Source organism: Lithohypha guttulata, assembly GCF_036872675.1.
Source record: "Lithohypha guttulata strain CCFEE 5908 chromosome Unknown scaffold_3, whole genome shotgun sequence".
NCBI lineage: Eukaryota > Fungi > Ascomycota > Eurotiomycetes > Chaetothyriales > Trichomeriaceae > Lithohypha > Lithohypha guttulata.
Genome location: NW_027042752.1, coordinates 251,404 through 267,884, shown reverse-complemented (window position 1 = coordinate 267,884; position 16,481 = coordinate 251,404). Strand labels below are relative to the sequence as shown.

Genomic DNA, 16,481 nt, shown 5'->3' with positions numbered 1-16,481 from the left:
CGCGCCTGCCTTGCCTTCTGCAGATAACAAAACTCAAGTCCTCCTGCAACAGCTGGTTAATATCCGAAGCGAAACTGATCGTTTCTACCTTGACTGTCTGGCATATCCTGAACGAGGCTGTACCCTTGTCGTCCCTGATATACCACCACATCTCACCCCTGCGGTTCTGCTTGACAAATTGCAACGACTTCCTGGCTACGTAACCTTCGAACAAGATCAAACCCTCGACCATACTGTACCGTACCAGCTGGATATACAATTTGCTACTGCTGCCGAGGCAGCTCAGACAATTGCAACATTCCCAATCATGGACCTAGGTGATGGACAGCGACGACGATTGACCTATGCCGATTCGAATTGTCAAGACTATGATACACAACCGGCACGCAAGCGACCCAAGTTGGAAGAGAGTCCTGCCATCCCATTACCCGAGTGTCGAATTTGCTCAGAAAAGATTGAGGACGACAAAACATATTCCCGACCATGTTACTATTGCCAAGCCGTCTGGTGTTATGATTGCTTGCGCAATCAGTTTTCGGCATCTTTGAGCGACCAGGAAAGATTTCCTGCACGATGTTGTGGTAGAGTGCTGCATTTCGACGTGGCTAAGGACGTCATCTCTGCAGAAGATTATTCAAAGTATCGGACACGATTCGAGCAGTCCAACACCAGCAAGCCACTCTACTGTGCTAACAAGCACTGCTCTATATTCCTTCCGTCCCGAGTTGCAAAGCCTGACGATAAGAGACAAATGAAATGTCCGGAATGCGGCACAACCACTTGTGAGAAATGCAGATCGACTGTCGGTACCACGTTGGATATTCACGAATGTGTGGAGGCAGACGAAATCGTCGCTTTGTTGAGCCAGTACAATTACAAAAGGTGTCCTCGCTGTAATGCGGGCGTGGCAAAGATGTTTGGGTACTGTTGAACTGATAAACTGGTTGATTGATACTCTATCTAACACTGACAGGTGCTCACACATTCGATGTCCGTGCGGTGCTCACTTTTGTTGGGACTGTCAGCGGCCAATACAGATATGTTGGTCCAAGCCCTGTGAACGAGCTCGAGAAGATGGAGATGAGACCGATGATTATGACATCCCACAAGAAGAAAGCGACACTGACAGTGAAGCAGTCACTGCCATTAGCGGACATAATGTTAGCTTGGGCGAGACTGTCACTACTGAGAACAATAATAGTGCAGCAGTAAATTTCGTCATGGAGCCGGCAACACCTGCAACAGACCAGACAGAGGCTCAAGGGAGTGTCTTTGGAGTGACGGAGGATGCCAGTCTTCCGGCACTACCCTTTCCACAAGATACTCAAATCAACTCTCTTCCTACAACACAGCCGCCGGAACCCCCGGAATCACTGGTCAATTTGGATGACGAGAATTATGATGAGTGGGAGACACGCTCACTCGACTTCGGTGATGAGCCGATTGATGAGTCCTGGGATGCTTGGGGCTGCATGCACCAGTTTTCAGCCGTTCACAACAAGACAATCTTTCTCGAAAAGGGTCGCTGGCTGCCGAACGTTGAACCTTCCCTCCCTGCGCGAGTGCTTGAGGGTTTGACTAGTGCCGCGTCGACGTTGGACGTTCATGAGAAGGAAACAAACTTCCCCAATTTCACCAAGCAGATTGACTGTATGAAGTGCTACAGCACAATCGTTCTTGTGGAGCCTTATGCTCACCAAGCAATCGAGAAGATCGACCCGGAGGTTGCCACTACTCCTGATATACTACCAGTGGAGGGCTCTGAACCCAAATTGGAGTGCAGGTCTGAATCGGCGTCGAAAGCCAAGAGCAAACGCAAAGCTAAAAAGCTGTCAGATCCACCGAAATTGGCTAATTGTAGAAAATGTGGTGTTTTCTACTGCACGAACTGTAAGAAGGCCGCCATAAAGGAGATACACATGACTCTGAATAAGCAGATACAGCAATGAGATGGCTGGGAAAGTGACAGGGTGTATTTTCAATGCTACTGCGTGAACATCAGCAGTATGACGGAAGGTAGATGACCGTCGGTTTCGAAGAAGACTCGCCGAGTCTGCACGCTTGCTCGAGGACTATAGACTGCCGGCAAGCGTTGCTTCGTTCATCATTCTACACTAATGCATCTCAGTCAAATTATGCCCACGTTGTGCAGACATCATATCACGATAATTTTAACTAGACAAATTCCCGCCCAGCTAGCAGGCAAGGCTTCAAACGAGAAATGAAACACAAAGCTCCCCCCTAAGATATATCCTGCTATGCCTGTCTCGGCAATAGGTAAAGCAGAGATCTCTAGTGTTCACTCATGCCTCAGATACAGCAAACAGAATGAGAGTAGGGGTAGTGATATTGTGTCTAGTCCATCTAGGACAGTACAAATGCCCGCTTACTCGTTGCAATCCTTCTGCATGCTTGAACATTTCACCGAGCAAGGTATTGCGAAAAGCTTTCACGATGGCTACCAGTCTCAACCTCCTCTGGTTCCTGTTATTCATGATATTCCTGTCCTCATCTGTAGCTTTTGACTCACGGAATGTGCTCGAACGACGCAAAGCGAATCTGGCTCCTGGTCTCACACCCGATCCACCACCGCGACACCCAAGCTACGATATCGGTCGATATATTGAGTTCTACCAATTTGATGCATTGGCCGGGGAATGGGCAACAACTTACAAAAGCTGGGTAGTGAATACCCTGATTGAGGCGATGGACGTTATGCAGAATGCAGTGACTGTTCTCTCTGATGATGCTGCCACTGGAGGGCCTCCAGCGAACCCTTCCTTCCGACGGTACTTTTTCGACGCAGACATACATGGGGTGACGAATGTTTTCAGACGACTCCTCGCAGCAATTGGGGCGCCAGGCTACGAACACCTGAGGCAGTCATGTATGGTAAACGTACCAAAGGCCGACTTTAGATGTCACCATGCTCTGTGGTAATTAGCCGGGGAGCCTGTCTATTCAGACTAGCTCGGCAGAAAAGGGGCAACGAAGTGAAACAGGCAGCATACAGCGTAGACGTTACAAACAAATGGCCGGCTTTGTGATTGCATAGACACTAGATACATGCCAAATAAGGAATTGTCAAGTACCAATAAAATTGACCATAATGCAACGACGGAAAATACACCCAACTTGCAGCGTGCTTGAGACATAATTACACGTCGTGTGGTCTGAAAAGCCGTCGATAAAGTCTTGTCGTTCTCACCTCAGCTGTACTTCAATTGATCACAGAGCAACAGCTTTTTAGTAAAAGCACATTAATCATTGAATAATAGCATACGCACCGGCTTACCAGACCTACTTCCAGCATGCTCTTTCTTGGCACGAGGTGCTCGCCAGCCTCGATTAGTACCAGAATAACGCTACCACGAAGCAAGCAGGTGCTGTGTAGCAATGCGACCCAAAGCCGGTCAAGCAAAAACGGTTTACGATGCATTTCAACATCTGTACATAGTCATTCCTACACATCCCAGAGACTACATCACGATGACGTGCACCGGGTACCCACTAAATCTCAACAACAGATGTGCATAAACTTGAAAAGAAGGTGCTACCCAACAGGCATAGTATCGAGGACCTCGAAAGACACAAAGTCGCATATATCTAAACCCTCTTATCGTCTCTTCTCAACCTCATCAACCATGTCGCAGGACCAGGCATCGTTGACGTCGAAGATAGCAGTGGTTGGCGCTGGTGAAGTCGGCAGCACCATAGCATACAGCCTGATACTCAACCCAGTGGCTGGCGACATTCTGCTCATTGACCCAGATACATCGCGACGCGATGCTCAAGCTCAAGATCTCAGTGATGCAACATATCATGGAAACACATCAACACGAGTACTTACAGCAGAGCCCGAGGAAGCAGCGCAGTGTGATGTAATCGTGCTTACTGCGGGAGCAGCTCAGAAGAAAGGCGAGAGCAGAACGGACTTGATTGGAAAGAACGTAAAGATTTTGAAGAGCGCGATTGAGGGATTCAAGGGGAGTCTAAGTTCAGACTCCAAGACGATTTTGCTGGTCGTGGCCAATCCTGTCGACGTACTTACAGAGTTTGCAGCGAGGTTTTCTGGTCTACCAAGATCACAGGTCTTTGGAAGTGGAACGTTCTTGGATTCGGCCAGACTACGAGGAATCCTAGCATCGCGAAGCGGTGTTGCCGCAAGCAGTATCGATGCCTATGTGCTTGGTGAGCATGGCGACAGCCAGATGGTCGCGTGGAGTCATGTCAGTATTGGTGGTGTACCGCTAGATCAGGCTGTGGGAAAGAATGAGATTGACAAGAAGTCGATATCAGAGGAGACGAAGAAAAAGGCTGCTGCAATCATGGAGGCTAAAGGGGCAACTGCTTATGGTATAGGAGGTGTTGCAGCTAGTCTTTGCAAGAGTATTCTGTTTGACCAGAGGAACGTCAGACCGGTCAGTCACTGGCAAGAGGAGCTTGGTGTATGTTTGAGCATGCCTGCTGTGATTGGCAGGAAGGGTATTGTGAGGACACTTCCCATGGATCTCAGCGACCAGGAGAAGAGGGAACTGGAAACCAGCGCGAAGAGCTTGAAAGAGGTTGTCCAAGAAGCAGAGAAGAGTCAGCAGTAGCAGAAACCACGTACTAGACAAGAAGCCTCCTGAATATATTTCGCCTGTACAGGCTGCAGGTCCTTACTTATGATTGTTGACACGCGTCTGAAGGATTCGCGTTCGATCAGCTTCATATAGTGGCTGCCTAAATCGCGATATCGTCTCAGGCATTTCTTAACGCTAAAAAGTCCCGCCTCAGGCACGAGATCGGTCCTTCCAGAATGACGTTGACTCGAGATGCCTGTAGTCCGGCGCGTGTTCGGTAGCCACGAGAAGGCAGCACAGCACTGGCGTTCAGAAAACACATGAGCTAAAGAAGCTTACAACATAGAAATGGAAACAGTGTCGTTCGTATGTCACCTTCGCAACCAGTCTTTCACTTAGGCTTCTTCTTGTTATTTCCTCACCTTTCCTCGGCTGCGTCAGTCAGGCATTAGACCGAGCTTTCTTTCATACACTTTGCCCTCCACTTGTTTTCTCTCTCCTACAACTACTCCCAACCCACCGAGCCCTTCACCGAAATCTCTTCCTCCTCCTAAGCAGAATTTACAATGCTGCTTCGTTTCGAGTCCAAGAACGGGCAATTTCGTCTCACTGCCGAGCCGACCGATACCTTTGCCTCTCTAGCCTCCAAAATCCTCGACAATCTACCATCCAACACAGATGGATCCTCGATAAGATTAAGTCCTAAGCCGGTCAGCAACGTTCCATCAGAAGGAGAGAAGAGACTTTCTGAAATTCCACAAGTTACCCTGGGACAAGTCAGATTAAAACATGGCGACAAGCTATACCTTGGTTATGAAGAGCAGGCGCAATTGTCCAATGGACACGGCCCCTCAGAATCAACACCGTCAGCACGCAAACTCAATGGATCAATCGTGATGCCGGATACAACGACAGTACAGCTGCCCACAATCACTTCTCCAACGTTAATAAAAAGCCCTTGGGAAACAGTTAAGCAGTCTCCTCTCGACGATCGGTTAGACAAGCTCGATGGAAAGGTGAAGAGAAGTAGAGACTCGAAAATGTGCAGACATGGACCCAAAGGCATGTGCGACAACTGCCAGCCGTTGGAACCTTACGACGTCAAATACCTAGCCGAACACAAGATCAAGCACATTTCTTTCCATTCACATCTACGCAAAATCAACTCTGCAACGAACAAGCCAGAACTAAAGAGCTCGTACATGCCACCTTTATCCGAACCATATTATCGAGTGAAGAGAGAGTGCCCCTCTGGACATCCACCATGGCCTGAAGGTATCTGCTCGAAATGTCAACCCAGTGCCATCACATTACAGCCACAGCCGTTCAGAATGGTTGATCACGTGGAGTTCGCAGATTTTGGCATCGTCGATAGGATGATTGACTTTTGGCGCAGATCTGGCAATCAAAGAATGGGCTTTCTATATGGCCGATACGTTGAGTATGATCAGGTACCGCTAGGGACTAAAGCTGTGGTCGAAGCCATTTACGAGCCACCTCAGCTGGGCGAGGTCGACGGTCTAACCCTGCTCGAATGGACGAATGAGAAAGAAGTCGACGAGCTTGCAAGTCACTGTGGGCTAGAGCGCGTGGGTGTCATTTTCACAGACCTGATCTCGCCCCAAGACGGCCAAGGTCAAGCTGTGTGTAGGCGTCATATCGATTCGTATTTCCTGTCAGCACTAGAGATTGCTTTCGCAGCACGGTACCAAGCACAATATCCGAAGCCAACGAAATGGAGCGAGACTGGTCGATTTGGTTCGAACTTTGTCACATGTGTTGTAACAGGCGACGAAGAGCAAGCAATCACGATCAACGCGTATCAGGCATCAAACTCAGCTGTTGAGATGGTCCGCGCTGATATTGTCGAGCCAGCGGCAGAACCTTCAGTTATGCTAGTACAAAACGAAGACGATCCAGGTCAGCAAAATCCACATCGATACATACCTGAGGTCTTCTATCGCCGCATCAACGAATATGGGGCAAATGTGCAGGAAAACGCAAAGCCCAGTTTCCCTGTCGAGTACCTCCTCGTCTCACTAACAGCTGGCATGCCAATTGATCCTCACCCACAATTCACAAACAGTGTCTTTCCCATAGAGAACCGCGAAGTCATCGCCGAGGGTCAAGATCCACAAAAATTGGCCTCGCAGCTCAACAAATCGAAAGTGCCACCTGTACAAGCGGTCTCGGATTTCCATCTACTCAGCTTCGTTCACGGCATGGGTGTGCTAAGCAAGGTAAGTAGCTTATCATCGTCATGGGTCGAGTATTAATCTGAATGGATCTAGGACGAAGAGATGCTTCTCTGCAGAGTTGCGACCGAGCACGATCAGGCAGATGCGCTGCAATTATCCAATTCCCCTGGTTGGCAAACTCTAATGGCCATTCTAGAGTCGTATGGTGAGAGGCCCTCAAATCTGAAGCGTTCATGGCCCTTGGATGACGACGATGATGTACAAATCACCGGTTCTCGTTCATCAACACCTCCAGATCACCTTGCTAAGAGGTTTAAACAGGCGGCTAGCATTCGGCCTTGAGACAAGACTTCAAACTACGCCACGACGAGACCGACCATTCCACTCCAACCTTGATGAGATCGATGCGATCAGCAAAACACATGTAGCACTTGTGTTCAGAGCCAGGTGCGGCGAATTGCTGGACGAGCAATAATTGACACGGTCGGTGGGCTTGCACGTTATCGAAGCGATGGTGTGACGCTCGACTCAAGCGCAAGTTAGCACGAAGCTCAGCATAGATACGCTGCCATTTTGCAACCAGATGGGCTTAGGTCGTGGTGATGCTGTTCCAATACATACATGGATAATGTATAACGACGAGGAGGACGAATGATGAATGCAATGCTAATCGGCGAACAGCTTCAGCCATCGCAAACCTTATCTCGCGGTATGACCCAGATTCCACCAGGCCCATGGGGTTTCTTGCACGTGCGAGCTGGTAAGATTCAAGTCTGGTATGGGGCATGAGCATGGAACATCTACCTGCTGGAAGGATACCTTGTGATCGTATGCAGCCACGCACGTCGGGGAACATGGTCGCGAAGCTATAGTGACAGATGACAAACGGCAGGGAGAAAGTTCATTGTGTAGTGGGCAGAAGATCTACCAAACATGGAGAAAGACTTGGTTCATGCCAAAGACGTTCGCAGAGCGTTTGTTAGCTTCCCTAAATTACTCCCTGTTGGGATGCAACCTTATTTGGGCTCGGATGGAGAAATGATATTCAAACTTCAAACCCAGCGACTTCCGGTGTTCTCAAACTGGCAAGTCGACCCATCGACGTAATCGAAAAAGTTACACGTATGGTAGATCGTTATTTGCGCTGCCCTCCCAACGAAGGATGCTGAGACACAATACATTGTGACTCGAATCGACTACTTGTAGATCACAGAATGTGTGTCGCTCGACCAGCAGTTCCCCGCAGATATGATGATCGCGTATGCATCATTGAGTAAAGAAACCTGGCACGGTCTGTGCGCTCAAGGCTTCTGTATTCGCAAAAGCTTCCAGAACACGTATGATTACTTCATGTGCCGAGAGGGGTGGCGAAAGATCAGCACAATTGTGAGAGAAGGCTTCTGGAACACACAAAGAAGCAGGCTTGAGGTCACGAGTTTGAGCTGGGATGGTCATGGAATGGAGCACGAGAAGCCGACTTCATTGTCTGACCTAACCTCAGTGGTTGTTAGCGCTCACTTACCCCGATCATGCTTCGTATCCAGAGGTGCAATTGGCTGGGAATCTCCTTTGGTCGTGGTCCAAGGCACGGCTAGTGTCCTCATTGTTAGAACGTGCGCATTAGCTGCCAAAGAGCCAAAAAGCGGGCCATCGCTACGATCTACCAAGCGTACTGTACCCGGACGACTCCTCCTCGCTGTCACCTACTCATTATCGCCAGTTACTGAACGGCACGCTGTACATCGACAGCCGGTCTCCTATACATCTCACGGCTCAATCTGAATTCATCTTCTCTCAGCGACAATTGCTACCGTCTGACCTGTCGAGTATCCGGGTCTATTTTTGTCCGTCGAAATTGAGTTGGTTGCGACTGCCAAACTCGACGAAAGCTTCCTGCAGCGTCCCGTCCACCTCGATCCCACGCTCGAGGCTTGCGAATCTCCTCGAGCGATACCACGGCGATCCCTCCTACCTTCGATCCAAAAACTTGTGCCTGCCTGTTCAGTTTGCGACAGAGCTTAGGTCCCGCACACGCTCTTGTGCAGTTTCGATCCTGGGCTCCCACGAAATCGTATAACCTTGCAAGACACGACACACCAACGACAACGTCTCATTGCAACGCAACGCCAATCACCAGCTTCAATGAGCTAGCTTTGTGAGCGACGCTATGCTCATCTATTACACCTGATTCGTATAGCTACAACCTAGCACTATTGTCTCCATGGACCCCTCAGCCTGTCGGGTCATATACATAGACGAACGCTTCAACACAGAAAGATGGATCTCGAGGGATGGAATCGGTCCGGCGAGCTATGACAAGAGAAAATCCTCGTCGGCCGATTTCGACGAGCTGCCACCAGATCTGCAGGCAAACGTAAACGCATTTCTCAGTGTTTTCAATCAGGGTATGTTTCACCGATTTGCGAACTCGGTCTTGGTTACTAACTTTCCAAAGTCTATGTCTGTCGTTCGGGCAGGTCGTTTTCTGCTAAGCTTGCCGAAATACACGAAGCGGTGTCCGGTGACTGCACTCCAATCCTAGCATGCTTCGATGTCGGCTTCGAAAAGAAGCAAGACATCCTCGGTCGGGCGCGTCCTCGCTTTGCACCAGAGTTCGAGTCACCTCTCCCCTCGCCAGGTCTGAGAAGAGAACTCACCTTCTCCTCCGAAGCCGACGAATCATACGGTTTGCAGCTACTTTCACGAATAGCCTCAGACTTACAAGTGGAAGAGGGTGCCAAGCTCATTATACCTGTCGCTGTCGTGCAGCCCCAGCGTAAGGACTCTCATGAGCAACTTTCGTTGCAAAAGAGTTTGGTCGCAAGAGCTCCGTATGGGACCGAAACAGAACCAGCTGCATTGGCAGACACATCAGACATTATTGACCCTCAATTGATGTTGCAATGTCTGGAGGCCGGAGCTTTGGATGTGGTCAAAAGTCCCTTGGACAAAGCCGGTATCATGGGCCTGACTGTGCATGCTTATCGAATCTACAAGAGTGCGAAAGCTGAGCAGTCCCATTATATGGCTAGAGCTCGTGGTCGCGGCAGAAAACAATCCTGGGTGGGCGTCGATGAGGAGAAGCCGTATGCTTATCTTAGGGAGGCTATGGTACGGAAGCTGCTCAAAGGCATTTGCGAACCACAAGAATTTATTGAAGATTACCAGCACCGTGATCTCTATATTGAACCTCACAGAAGGGAGGTCGTCGCAAGCGAAGTTGGAAAATGGAGTTTTAGTGGTCAAGACTACAGTGAAGATGAATTGGTCTATGCTGGATACTTCATGCTCAATCACGCCCTTCAGATGCCCGAAGTCAACAAGTGGTCGATGCCAAAAGGTAGGTTTCGACGATTTTGCCGTCGCCATGGTTTTGACTGATGGTTGCAGATAATCTTTTGCGCTTCATGCAGGGCTGCAGAGTTGCTTACAACTCATTTGTGCTATATCACAACTTCAAGCATGCCGTCGATGTGCTGCAATCAACCTTCTACTTCTTGTTGCAAATAGGTCTACTTCCACCATATCCCGAAGGATCTGCTCCAACACCACATGCAAACGAAAAATCGCCTATTGCAAAGTTGCTTGGTCCTTTCGAAGCTATGACATTGCTCATCTCTGCGATTGGCCACGATGTTGGACATCCTGGTGTCAATAATATGTTTCTCGTCAAGTTGAATGCTCCCTTGGCGCAACTATACAACGATCAGTCTGTGCTTGAAGCTTTCCATTGCGCCGCTTATTCTCAGATTCTACGAAGACATTGGCCGACTGTCTTCCACGACAAAGCAATCAGAAAACTAATGATCAGCTCGATCCTCGCAACCGACATGGGTTGTCATTCGGACTATATGCAGCAGCTTGGAATGTTACAGGAGAAGATTCACGAGAGCAAATCCACCGACGGATGGACACCTAAGGACATTGAGACATACAGAGTGCTGACATGCGGCCTGTTGATCAAGTGTGCAGATATCAGTAATGTTGCACGACCTTGGTCTGTAGCTGAGAAGTGGACCTATAAATTACAGGACGAATTTGCACACCAAGGAGAAATGGAAAGGAGTGTCGGCATGGAAACGACTCTATTTGGCGGTCCTCCAGAAATTGGCAATATGTTGAAGCTGGCTAATGGTCAGATTGGCTTTATGACCATTTTTGCTCATCCACTTTTCGCCAACGTCATGGATGTCATACCCGCGATGAGTTTTGCTGCCGACGAAATACTCGTCAACAAGGGTGTCTGGTTTACACGGGCTGAGCACGAGAAACAGAAACAAGTTCTGAAGGAACGAGGGGGTGTCGGTGACGGTGGTGTTAGCCCTCGGTCACAAAGTCCGGTCGATCCCGCAAGAAAGTCGTATTTCCCTTCGTCGCCACTGAAGGAGAAGACGGAAAGGAAGCAGCAGAACGGAGACAAGAGCTCGTCTCTGAGGCAAGTGGAAGCGTTGGTGACCCCTGGTGGAGAACCAAGTTCGAGCCCTGTCCTGGTCGGCCACAAAACCACCGGATCAAACTCCGTTTCATCCGACCACAACTTACCGCCTAACGGCACATCACGAATAGCGGACTCTCAGACTGCTACGCCAAGACAAGCACCTGCTGATCTCGGATCTTCGTCCCCCGAGAATGTAAGTGAAGTGGAGCTGAACGACAAGTCTCGCGATGAAGGAATCTCAATGAGGGCAGGCAGCACCGCTCTCCCTGTCAAGCAGATGCAAGAAGCCCAAGAAGATGCTGCCGAACAACATGCTAGAAACTCGATTGCAAGCTTCAAATTTGCGACCTCAAATATCAATGAACCAGTAAGGACATATGATCCTAAAAGTCAACATGAGATTACCAATCCGAGTACTCGAGCTAGCGCGCCAATGAACGATATGGACCATCAGCTAGCGAAGGCAAATATGGCACCGATTCAGGGCATCAGCGAACCACCCGAGAGAGCTGTCACAGAAGGAAGCCCAAACGACGGCGGAGATGTGACCCCAACACCTTCGACAGAGGCTACCAGCTATACGACTGGAAATAGAAGTCAAGAAGCATTTTCATCGCCACAGACGACGTATAGTCACAATGATGCCAGAAACCGTGCCACGAGCCAGCCTATGCCGGCACTAACTCAGTCGTACAGCACGAACAGCTCTGACAGTACGAGTCGGCAGGAGAGCAAGCAAGAATTTAGAACGACTGTATTCAGTAATGGTGACAGCACGTTTGAAGAGCACAGAGATAGAAAGCTGAGCACGAGGACATTAGGTAGGAAACGGTCAGATCTAAAGAGGAGGCTGCAATTCTGGAAGAAACGCAGTTCAGATCGAAGTCTGCCAGAAGAGGCAAGGGCTAGTGGCATTACACCATGATTGATATGAAGGGCTGTTGCGACTTTGCTCGAACAGCCAAGAACGACTACAAGCACAAGCATCGATGTTTACTGTGAATGATTGGTATGATCCCGCTTGCGTCAACGATACATTTTTCGGGTGGGCATTTGATGTTTGTCAACAATAAAGGACCTGCCAAGCACCATCTAGCCACATGGCGGATAAGCAGAAGATATGGCAATCAGAGCTAAAAGCGCAGCCACAAAAACTCACAGACATTACTTCGACTCGACTTCGAGCAAAAAGCAAGGGCGAAACTTTCAGGCTCAAAACAGGAACTACGGAAAGACAGCTTCCAGCACTTGAAGAGATCATGAGGTTCTGCCGACGAAACAAATATGAAGGATATTGGGACAGGACGTGTCAGTTTACGAACGAACCAAAAAAATCCGGTAGAGTCTTTACCAGGACAAAGAGAGACTCATTCCCGATGTTCGATCCTTAAAGATGCAACAAAACGCCGCAGACGGCGATACACGACGAGCTTTATGCTAGATCATTACTTCTCACTCGTCCATAGTACTACGTATGTACTGGCCTTTATGTCCCAGGGAACGGTAAATGTGGTTGGGGGCGGAGTGTGTCATCAGGTATCTATTTATTTCTTGAGGTAGGTAGGTATATCATGATATGGTGTAGGTGTGTTGATAGTAATGTCCAATACGTATCTTTCACCCCCCCAGCATGAGTTGGATTGAATGTATTGACAGATCCTCCGTTGCTCAATTTCATACGGACTCGAATAGCTCATCTCTTTAAAATGTAATGACGCGAATGGTATGCACGTGTGAAGCTTCGGGGATGGAAACGCTGGCCTTAAGCACGAGATGAGGTACGTCCATGAATGGAGAGCTTGGACATGAGCCTGAATTCGGCACTACATCTAGACAGTCTCGGTCTTTACAAATAAGCGTTATATGTATATACATATCCTTCGAATTGAGAAGGAGATGATCTTGCATGAGCACGCAACGACTCACGATGATGATCGCGGAGCTGAAACTTGTGTGTAGTCTGACAAAGACAAGTGAGACTGGGTATCAAATCCAGAGTACTGAGTATTTACAGATGTTTTATACTGTACACTGTCTAAGATAGATAACACAGCAGGGGCCAAACCATCGCTAAAACTAGATGTACAATATACAAGAGCCACAAAGAACATCTTTCACATCAGCGTCGTCTCAGGTACCACGTGAAGGCAGTACCGTTGACATCAGGACCGTATGGTGTTGGCACCTCAGCTAGGCCCGGCCTCACAACAGGATGTCGCAGGTAAACAGCTGCGCAGATATTCTGGTTTACCTCTAGATATCGTGGTATGAATGCGAAAGCGGACATGTAATCTCTCGGTGTCCACGGTGTAGCGTATGGCTTGCGGGGGTCGATGGGGTTCTCAGATGAGCTCTTAAAGGCAAGCTGTAGTTGTTTGAGATCTTCGTCGGAAAGGTAATTGGCGTCTTTATCTTCTTCTGCGGCTTTTTCGTCGGATGTTGTTGGATCGGCAGCTTCTGCATCGACTTGTGCTTTCGCGAGTGGTGCGTCGGGAGAATTGTTTGCAGCCTTGGCCCGGTCGGCGGCAGCTTGGCCTGATTTTTGCTGTTGTTTTTGTATCCTTAATTGGTTCTTTATTTCTTCAAATTGGGCTTCGAGCGAGTCTGTGAGGACTGTGCTGCTGGTCGATCTGCTAAGCATACGTTTTACAGCTTTTGTGAATGCTCGAAGGTCTTGTTTCTTCTTCGCGCCTATCTTTGCACGTTCGTGAGAGAGGATGGATTTGGCTTGGGACATGAGGTCTTTGAGGAGTTCGCGAGGTTCGCGCTCGATATCAACGTCGTCATCCTCCTCTTCCTCTTCTTCGGCTGGCTCCTCCTCGACAGGTTTCGATTCGGCTTCATCGACCGGATCTGCTGATTCTGCATCAGTGGTGGCTGCTGTCTTTTTGGTTACTTTTGGCGCGCCAGTTGCGAACATAACTCGCTGTGGCTCTACCTGGAACATATCACCTGGGTTTAACAAGTAACCAGGGTATTGCATCTATTGACACTGTCAGCTTTCAGTCCTTTCCTATGCGCAAAGTAAATACCTTTTTGCCGTTGACCTTGACCGCGCCATGTACGACAAACTGTCTCGCCTGACGTGTACTGCTTGCGAACAGGGCCCGAAATATGGCAGTATCAAGCCTTCTTTCTAATGGCGCAAAGGTCATGTTCATGTACGGTATTGTCTTATCCATTCTCTTTCGAATTTCGCCCCGAAAGTCATCTTCATCCTTGAGACCACTTCCACGTCCGGAGCTTTCTATTGTGCCATCATTTCGAGCCATGTAAGTAGGATCCATAGGTATCACAGCGTTCAGCCGCCGGCGAAATAACTGCTTAGCCCATTGTGCTTCTCTGACAGGCTCGCCGTGGTAGTCCCGCAGTATGGACTTTGCTGTCCATTTCTGCTGGTAAAACGTACGGCCACGGTATGGCGGCGAACGGATTCGGGAGAGATTGTAAAGATTGAACTTGGACCAGGACTGTCGAACTTTCTAGAGAAGGTGTCAGGCACTGATTTTGTTGAAATCGCGGAGCCAAAACTGATGGGATGGAAAGTTGACTTACTGCCTTTGATAAGGGCGTAGTTGCCCGATTCCGCATATTGAAACGAATGTGGTATGGTCAGCAGTAACGGTATGCTCGATGCTTGCTACGAGAGTTGCGACCGAAACGTGGTCACGTGTTACAAACCGGAGTATTTACGCAGTCGTAAATGTTGCCTGTGATGGCTGTTTTCAACCCTCCAGTCAGGCCATCGATTTTCCTGTATTCAGATTCTCTACACAGGTCATGATATTGACCGACAGCTCAAGAGTGAAAGTTTGGAAGAACGAAAAGAGAGTGGTAGTTTTACTTGGAAGCAAATGCATCGGTAGCTCCAAGCGCGTTTTTTTCATGCCTGTGAAAGTGCCTTAATTGTCCACTTTTCCAATACCAAACCTTTTGAGGTAACCAATTTGAACCCATGTCGCGCCTCTCATGCCTCTATATGCTGTCGTGCTGTTCAGTAGATAATGCTAAGCCTTGATTAAATGACGCATACAACTCAATTGACAACCCGCGACGATATTCTTTCGCCTGCAACGCGCTCTGCTGAAAACGACTCAGATAATTCTTCTATCTCTCCCTTTCGTTCGTTCAACATCTGGCAAACTTGTGCTCCCATCGCCAAACTTGGCATTGTCAATCCATACCTTGACCTGCTCAAACGCTGACATTTGTATCATGTTCTGTACTGCGGACCGTATAATTACCATTTCAATACCATGCCAACGCCCCTGCTTGGAGGCGGCTTTGGCAGCTTGCTTCGTTGCTTCGGAAAGGGCATCGGCGACTGTCGGAGTACGAGAGGTGGTAAGAAGGTTATTCTGTGCACGAGTCTTCATAGTGTCGATAGGGTAGGTCTGGGTAGATATTAGCATACAGAACCTCGTGGAAGAAGCAGACAAAAGGGGTTGTTCAAAGGATCTTGAGCCCAGACTTACCACAACCCAGCTTGAGATTCCACAAATAGCACCTGCAAGAGGAATTGCCCACGGTGTATTCTTCATCTCATCGCCGTAATAGCTTCCCAACGCTTGCTTGCAGCTCTCATACACGCCAAAATATACACCACCTCCAATGACGTCTCGTGTCAAATGCAAGTTGAAGCCCTTCCACAACCCGAGAAAGCCATGCTGTCGCGCTATTATCCTTGCTGCTCCGAAAAAGGACACTTTGGTAGGTAATTTCCTGCCTGGAGCTTGATCTTTCGACATGAGGACCGCTGTTTGTTGAGCATTTTTGAGACATTCGAATGGTGCTATTCTTGTTAAGTACTTGTTCAAGGATTTGGTGTGCTTTGACTTACTCAAAACTGGGGTCAACGCAGCGCCAGAAACCATGCCAGCAGTGCTGAAACACACCACCGTACCTAGGTTTGGATATGTGCCCGCAGTATTGACCCATTCCAACGGCGAACTGCCTGTGGTTTTTTCGATTATCTTATCTATAGTATACTTTGCTTTCCTGTAGACAATGAAGCCCAGTGTTCTGCTTGCGGTGAGAGAGCCTAATGGTGCTAAGGTACCCCTCCAAAAGCCACGTACGCCCTCCTGCCGATAGACGAATTTCGCTGCTGCAAGGGGACTAGAGAAATGTTTCCTGAATGCATTAGACACCTCTGAACGGGAGACATATGAGGAACACTTACGATTGCATTCGAGTCTTGACATTTTCGAAGGGGGACTGTGCATGTTAATATCTTTCTCCTACTGCGGTAACTCTGTGCTTACTCCTGCAACGACTGCC

At 48.7% G+C, this 16,481-nt stretch overlaps 6 protein-coding genes across 6 annotated transcripts; 5 read left to right on the top strand and 1 right to left on the bottom strand.

Moving 5' to 3' along the window:
• Window positions 1–913: 913 nt before the first annotated feature.
• Window positions 914–1,949, top strand: LTR64_003871 (uncharacterized protein; the record flags this gene model as incomplete). The annotated part of the gene is made up of 2 exons (XM_064898221.1): window positions 914–921; window positions 974–1,949. The coding sequence occupies 2 exons, from the start codon at window positions 914–916 to the stop codon at window positions 1,947–1,949; spliced, it is 984 nt and encodes a 327-aa protein (XP_064754178.1).
• A 505-nt stretch (window positions 1,950–2,454) lies between these two features.
• LTR64_003870 (uncharacterized protein) lies at window positions 2,455–2,944 on the top strand (the record flags this gene model as incomplete). Its single annotated transcript, XM_064898220.1, has 2 exons — window positions 2,455–2,887; window positions 2,919–2,944. The coding sequence occupies 2 exons, from the start codon at window positions 2,455–2,457 to the stop codon at window positions 2,942–2,944; spliced, it is 459 nt and encodes a 152-aa protein (XP_064754177.1).
• A 700-nt stretch (window positions 2,945–3,644) lies between these two features.
• Window positions 3,645–4,598, top strand: LTR64_003869 (uncharacterized protein; the record flags this gene model as incomplete). The annotated part of the gene is made up of 1 exon (XM_064898219.1): window positions 3,645–4,598. One exon carries the CDS (start codon window positions 3,645–3,647, stop codon window positions 4,596–4,598), a length of 954 nt encoding a protein of 317 aa, XP_064754176.1.
• A 533-nt stretch (window positions 4,599–5,131) lies between these two features.
• Window positions 5,132–7,105, top strand: NPL4 (nuclear protein localization protein 4; the record flags this gene model as incomplete). The annotated part of the gene is made up of 2 exons (XM_064898218.1): window positions 5,132–6,805; window positions 6,857–7,105. 2 exons carry the CDS (start codon window positions 5,132–5,134, stop codon window positions 7,103–7,105), a joined length of 1,923 nt encoding a protein of 640 aa, XP_064754175.1.
• A 1,879-nt stretch (window positions 7,106–8,984) lies between these two features.
• Window positions 8,985–12,126, top strand: PDE2 (3',5'-cyclic-nucleotide phosphodiesterase; the record flags this gene model as incomplete). The annotated part of the gene is made up of 3 exons (XM_064898217.1): window positions 8,985–9,168; window positions 9,219–10,103; window positions 10,154–12,126. The coding sequence occupies 3 exons, from the start codon at window positions 8,985–8,987 to the stop codon at window positions 12,124–12,126; spliced, it is 3,042 nt and encodes a 1,013-aa protein (XP_064754174.1).
• A 1,194-nt stretch (window positions 12,127–13,320) lies between these two features.
• On the bottom strand, window positions 13,321–15,949 carry LTR64_003866 (uncharacterized protein; the record flags this gene model as incomplete). The annotated part of the gene is made up of 4 exons (XM_064898216.1): window positions 13,321–14,184; window positions 14,234–14,683; window positions 15,386–15,595; window positions 15,677–15,949. 4 exons carry the CDS (start codon window positions 15,947–15,949, stop codon window positions 13,321–13,323), a joined length of 1,797 nt encoding a protein of 598 aa, XP_064754173.1.
• Between the last annotated feature and the right edge of the window lie 532 nt (window positions 15,950–16,481).